Genomic DNA, 6,751 nt, shown 5'->3' with positions numbered 1-6,751 from the left:
ACCCATGTGGGACCCAAGTTTTTCCTTTGTCTTTGGAAAAGACAAGGTGGTTAGTGACTGTGATGAGAGCAAAACCATTAGCTGCCACACAACCCACAGTTGCCACAGTCCAAGAGTGCGTGTCCACCTTTAATCCTGCTTTTAATCTTTTGATATTACGTGGCAGACATGCAGTGCGTTTGATTGACTCCATTGGCATGGTGGACCCCCCTCCCCCTCCCACCACCACCTCCACCACCACCACCTAAAATCTTACGAGAAACCTTTTGATATGTTTGGAATACAAGTAATACATTATGTGTTATTATAGAATGATGTTATTTATATCATGTTTTTATATCATATTTATATACAACCTTAGCTAACATTTGATGTGGACAAACCACATTATTTGAAAATTTTGCAAAACCCAAAGAAATGAAGGAGAAAGACTTCTCGTATACCACAATTATTATTAATTAACTAGTTTATCTTAATTATTAGTTTATTAAATAATGAATTAAATTTAAAAATCTAATTAATTCAAATGATGTGGCTGTCCACATCAAATGCCACCTAAGGTTATATGAAAATGTGGTACAAAAACATGGTATGAATAGCATTAATCGATATTATATAAAAAGAATGAAGTTTTATTATTTAAGTTGTTGATTTTTAACACAGGAGCATTTTCGTCACCATCGTAAACTTTCGTGTATATTTACCATAAACCTAATTAACTGCCACATATTTTTTCACTTAACCTTGTTTTTTTTTTAAATTGAAAAATTAACATTAAATGTGAAAGTTAATTACAGTGAAGTGAAATGACGCATGTCAAATAGTTAAGTATATGGTAAGCATACACCAAAGTTGAGGGTTTAAAATGGTGAGCAAAATGTTTCATTTTTAACTCATATATCTTTCAACTTGTATAATAACACATGATGTTTTGTTCCAGATTTAAAGATCTCTTGAAATTTTAAGTCTCACGTCAGAGGAATCTCCTTGATATTCTCTTACAAAATTTTTAAAAAAAAATCAGAAAAATATGAAGGGGAAAGAAAATAATACACGCCCCTGAAAAAAAAAAGATATTTTGTTGATATTTTATAAGGAAAACAAATGAAAAGGGCTTGAAAACTTTGAGTTTTAATGATAAAGACAAAATAAAGGGTAAAATGAATAGTACCATGTTTGACTTTTTAGTGTAAAAATGTGATTTTTCATTAAAGTGAACCGTACCATAGGCTTTTCGTTAAAACTCCCTATTTTATAAGCATTAATGGAGTATTGGGCAACCCAATACAGTGATGGTTCCTTAATGGTAGGGTTTTAGGTTACATTTGCCCTAGTTTAAAGGAAAGGGATTCTCTCAGAATCCCTTCCATCAAATCCATCCAAGCAATTAATTCATATTTTTGAAATTTGATTTAACGACTAAAGTTATTATAACTTTTAAAAAAATCTCCTGTTTGTAATTGTTGGATCAAATTTTAAAAACTCGAATTAATTGATTGGATGGATTTGGATCCCTTTCCTAGTTTAATGCGGCAAAAGTCACTTTAGTGCAACACTTTAGTTTTATAATTCATTTTCTCTAAGTTGTGATGTCATTCTTGCTTGGGCTCCATTTCTTCTATTTCTTTATTATGCTAAAAAAATTTCATTAGGTCTTTTATGATTACAACAACTTTCACACTAATATAATTGACGATAATTTGTTACAAACTTTAAAAATATAATTTCCTACTACTTATAGAAATGCACGTGATGTACACTATGTGTTCCGATCACAAAGAAAAATTTATTTTGCCCCATCAACAAGGCCTAGTGCCTTTTTATTTATTGGTTTTAAAAATATGAAATATATTAATTAATTCTAACAGAAGTTAAAGGTGCAAAATATCAAAAGAAACAGAAAATCTGTTTTAAGAGGCCCACTGCTTAGACCCGGCTTCTATGTCCCCCCACTTCTCATACACTTCCATCTCCTCTTATTTGTACGATCACGGTTAAATCACGTCAACATATTACATTACTATTGTTTTTTGTCTTATTATCTCTATAAAAAATTCAATATAAAATGTTGACGTGGCTTAACCGTGACCGCACAAAATAGGAGATGATGAGTGTATAGGGAGTGGGAGGGTAGAGAAGCCGGATCCCACTGCTTAGGCTTCACAATGTGTAGTCACAGGTAAAGCCTCCCCCAGATTGTTTAGTGAGTGGTGGTGACGCCAGCATCAGGACACTACAGCAAGTGAGATTATCTACTAATTAATTTATCAGAGCTTTCCATCTGATTCATTTAGCATCAAAACTAAGGAAGTTCACCTGTAAAGAAGAAAAAAATTGTAAGGGAATCACAAGATGAGTTTGATCTTGTGGGTGACTGTCATTCGTTCAAAGCCGTCAATAAATCCAGATCTCATTGCGAGATCCAACGCTCGTGTACGACGACTATGAGGCATCATGTAGAGTATATGCTGATTGTCTTTATGTACAAAAACAACCAAACATTATTCTACTAAGTGAAGTCGAATCTTAAAACGCTGATGCGCTCGGTTTTGGGTCAATCTTTTGTTAGCTCAATTGTCTTTATGTGATTAGCAATAAAAATGAAGGCAGCACGTACAAAAGTTTGATACTATCAAACCATTGAATTTAGTTTTTGCCAACATTCACCGCATGTTACAAAAAAATCAGTGAATAAATTGCCAGAGCCTCAAAAAGCTTTAGGTGGCAAAGATGAATGTCATCGCTGCGTGTTACTAAATTACAATGTCGAACCCATCTGCACTTTACAAAACATTTCCTGCTGTAATTCCCATTTTTCTGTCGTTCTAGTCCTAAATCTCTAATCTTTTGTTAAGATAAGGCGACGGGGAATGATTTCGTGCTATAATCCACCCCAATTCATGAACTTCTTGACCTCGTCGTACAAAACCAAGATGGCAGCTGCGCCGGTACTCCGAAACACGTTTGAAACTGCACCGCGATAAAATGAAACCACCCCCTCTCTCCTATATATCTGCCTCCAGCAGTCCAATGTGTTATCGTACATCCGCTGTTCCAATCCAGACTGCATCATCATCCGCCTCCGAACTGTATCAAGTGGATACGACAGCAACCCAGCAGAAGTTGTGACTGCCTGAGCCACTACCCAACGCTGCCACAGTGGCAAATCACGTTTAGAGTCTTCAGACAAAATTTCCTTCATTGTATCAAAACCTCCAAAGTATAGCCCCCGGTGAATGATCATTCCCTGTAAAGAAGCTGGAAGCCCTCTGTAAATCCCTTTAATCCCGTCCTTTTGGCGAATGGTAGACAAGAAATGGTATATGCCTTGAAATTGACGGACTTCCGTTCTTCCAATGTCAGCAGCCAGGCGGGTATGTGCAATATCAAGTGGGTATATTATTATCAATGTTGTACAGCCAGCAGCAGCTCCAGCAATGAAATTGGCAGACGGACCAGCCAAAAAATGACCATCTTGAGAGTGTCCAGTTCTTAACAGGTTCCTATAAAGATCCTGTTAAAGAAATTAATTTATAAGGATAATGCGCTAAACGATATGATTATGAAATCTTCATCTACCATTAAGAACTATTCCATCAACCGCCATAGCTAAAAACAACTAAATCGGCAGACCTCAACTGTGCTGTGTTAAAATCAAAATGGTATTAGGAGCTTTATTCATCAATTTAGAAATAAACGAACTCATTTAAATGAAAATTTGAATTACTTTGAACATGTAGGTACTGACTGACTAATCCAAAGATAACCACATCTTCTATATCAACTGATGCTACTTAGATACTATCTGATTAGGGTTAATGCTTATCTAAGTAACTCTCCTAATCAGTTTTGTCAGTAATTTCTGCTCTCCGAGTTTTAGATATGACAATAATATTACATAGGAGTTTGGACAGATACTATGCCACTGTGGATGCAAGAAATCCAGACGGATGGGTTTAGTGTTGTTGAATTTCTAAACTTCATGATCCCCTATGGTTACGTTTCAAACATACTTTTTCTTTTCTAATTTCCCTTTTCAGGCTAAACAAGAAAAGGTACCCTCCCGCCCAAGATCACAGTACTTACAGTGACGGAAGTTCAGATCACTCTCTTAGGAAAGTTTGCTTGAATTCATTACTGCATCAAAGAGAATGCCACATTTTTATGCTTTCGACTATAAGTCTTGGTTAGTGTTCACAATGCTTTCCAGACACTTGCAAGAACTGACTGTTTAGTCAATGACATGATAAACTTCTAACATTTCTAGAAAGGAAACTTTCCTCTTGCAAAAGAACAAAACCCTCTTCCTTCGGAGCAACCATGCTTAGTGAACCAAATCCCTCGTCTACACTCTGCTTACTCTGTACCAGATATCTCCAAATATTATCACGTAAAAACAATTGAAAACCACGGGGTGATCATTGGACCATACAAAACGTCCCTTAGTAATGGTGGAATGCAGATTGGCTACAAATTTGTAACAGTCAATGAATCAAGTTCTCCCCTTTTCTCTCTCCACTAAAAAGTTCTACCTAACAGCTAGCAACCGAGTACGCGAAGGACACACTGCAAGAAGTTGAATTTTTTGAGGAAAAAACGTACATTGGAATCCTTCGCTTCCTAACAAGCTCAATCACTCAACTAATGAACTTCCTAAATAAAATCTTGTTTCCTATAACTGCAAAGAAAGCCTATTCAAGTTCATACCACATCAAAACAGGCTGCATTGCCCGCGTTCATGAAATATCAACGAATTTTCTCGAGTCCATCGAACATACTATTGAATGGAGCAAGTCATGCAAACATAATCTTGCATACAGAACTTTAAAAAGCTCAAATAAGAACACTATTTCATCTTTATTTTCTTTTCGGTTTTTCGTATTACACCTGTGTTAGAATCTAACCAATCCAAAGGTAAATCAAACCCATTTTTTGAAACAAAAAATTCCCCACTAATTCAGAGAAAAATCCAACCTTTTAAGAGGACAATCGAACAGGACCAAAACCCAGAACACACAATCATCCAAATCTTGAAAACAAAGAAGCAGAAGAATCCAAGAACTCAAAGAACATTTACCTTGAGGGAAAAATTGAGAGCGACGGAAGGGTAGTAGCGAAGGACGCTGCTGCCATTGCCTCTCCAAAGAGACAGGATGCCTTCTTCCCTGACCGTCCGGGTGATGCAATCGACCATGCCCTTGAACTTCGTCCGTCCGCTGCCGAGAATGGCCAGGTTGCTCTCCTGGGTCTGCAACAAAAGCTTGGCCCTCTCAATTGGGGCCACAATCGTGTGCACCACGCCGCCCATCACCGCCCCGGCCATCAAATCGCGTTGGAAGTTGGTCAGCCAATCCGGCGGCTGTGATTTCGACGCTTTCGCCTCTGGGTCGTCGTCATCTTTGCTCATTCTCTACGGGAAACCCCTCTTCTCTCTCTCTATCACTACGGAAAATGGAAGAAGCTGGAAATGGTGGGAGATTGAGCGGGCCGATTATCCATTTAATACCTATTAATTAACGAAACTAAATTAAACCCAAATCCCAATTTCCCCCAAAGATCGAAGCTTTATTGTTGATTAAACTGATTAATCAGATAATTAATTAAATATTGCTTCTTTGTTCCTGCTTTAGTTTAGATGCAGGAGAAAACGGAATACGCGCTGCACCTTCCGAAGTATCGAAGACGGCTTTTGGAGGGAAGGATAAATGCACCTCAGGATTGATGGATAAGTATGAGTTTTGTCTTGCCACGTATGCTCGAGAAAGTCCCAATGTCCAAAAGCTCAGTCAGAGCTGCAAATTTTTGAACGTAAGAAAAACTATTACTAAATGGGAGACTATTACTAAATGGGAGAGACTAAATAGGAATTTAAGAGCGAGACTTACATGAGACGGAAACACTATTATAAGTCATGTTTTGGATGGAAGAGGAGTACAAACTTATGTGATTTTAAAGTTTGGTAAGGCATTTGATTTAATATCTTAATGAATATGGTATTAAGTTCTATCAGTACGTTCAGATTTGAAATAATTCTCTTTTTAAAGTTATTGTAATTTGAAACTCTCTCCTGTTGAAACAAAAAAGGAACTTTGATATGTATTTCCAATTAAGAACAAGAATGGTCAAAAGATGTAAGAGGTGGTGTTTGATTTTGAACGAAAGTGTGAACTTGTCATTTGCGTGGAATAAAATGCAAGTAGGCAGATTAATTTTTTAAATACGAATATTTTTTAGTGTGGAATAACAATGAATGACTGAATGACAATGAATGACATATTGTGAATGCACTCATGTTATAACCTATGTATTTATTTATTTATTAGTATTATATTGTAAGTTTATAAAATAGGTTAAATTATAGCGAAGGTTCCTGATCTATACTACAAGTTTAGTTTTCATTCTTGGGTTCTACTAATAGTTTCTCTCATCCTCGAATTATGTCATTCGTTACACTAGTAATCTTTTTTGTTAGCTACATCAACTTTTCCGTTAAATTGAGGATATAGTAGAAATTCATCAAAAAATAAGAAAATAATTATTTTTTAAAGATAAAGACTTGGCTCCTCAAGGAACGAGGAGGAACTCCTCCATAAAATACCTTGTGACTTATTTACAAAATTTCGTGCTTATGATCAGTACTCCTTAAAAATTGACCAAGTGATCTTAGTTTTAATTGATTTTTTGTAGAGATGATGTTTACATATGATTTATAACATAAACGGTTTTGATCAACATGAAATTTTGCTACGAA

General features: G+C 36.1%; 1 protein-coding gene across 1 annotated transcript; it reads right to left on the bottom strand.

Moving 5' to 3' along the window:
• Positions 1–2,614: 2,614 nt before the first annotated feature.
• Positions 2,615–5,695, bottom strand: LOC126631005 (probable ADP,ATP carrier protein At5g56450). The gene is made up of 2 exons (XM_050301167.1): positions 5,078–5,695; positions 2,615–3,514 (listed from the first exon to the last, which is right to left on the bottom strand). Exons 1-2 carry the CDS (start codon positions 5,405–5,407, stop codon positions 2,882–2,884), a joined length of 963 nt encoding a protein of 320 aa, XP_050157124.1. The 5' UTR covers positions 5,408–5,695; the 3' UTR covers positions 2,615–2,881.
• Positions 5,696–6,751: the final 1,056 nt, after the last annotated feature.

The sequence above is a fragment of the Malus sylvestris genome, chromosome 8 (genome assembly GCF_916048215.2).
Source record: "Malus sylvestris chromosome 8, drMalSylv7.2, whole genome shotgun sequence".
NCBI classification, from domain to species: Eukaryota; Viridiplantae; Streptophyta; class Magnoliopsida; order Rosales; family Rosaceae; genus Malus; species Malus sylvestris.
The sequence above is the reverse complement of the archived record's forward strand: the minus strand, read 5'-3'. Positions and strand labels throughout refer to the sequence as shown.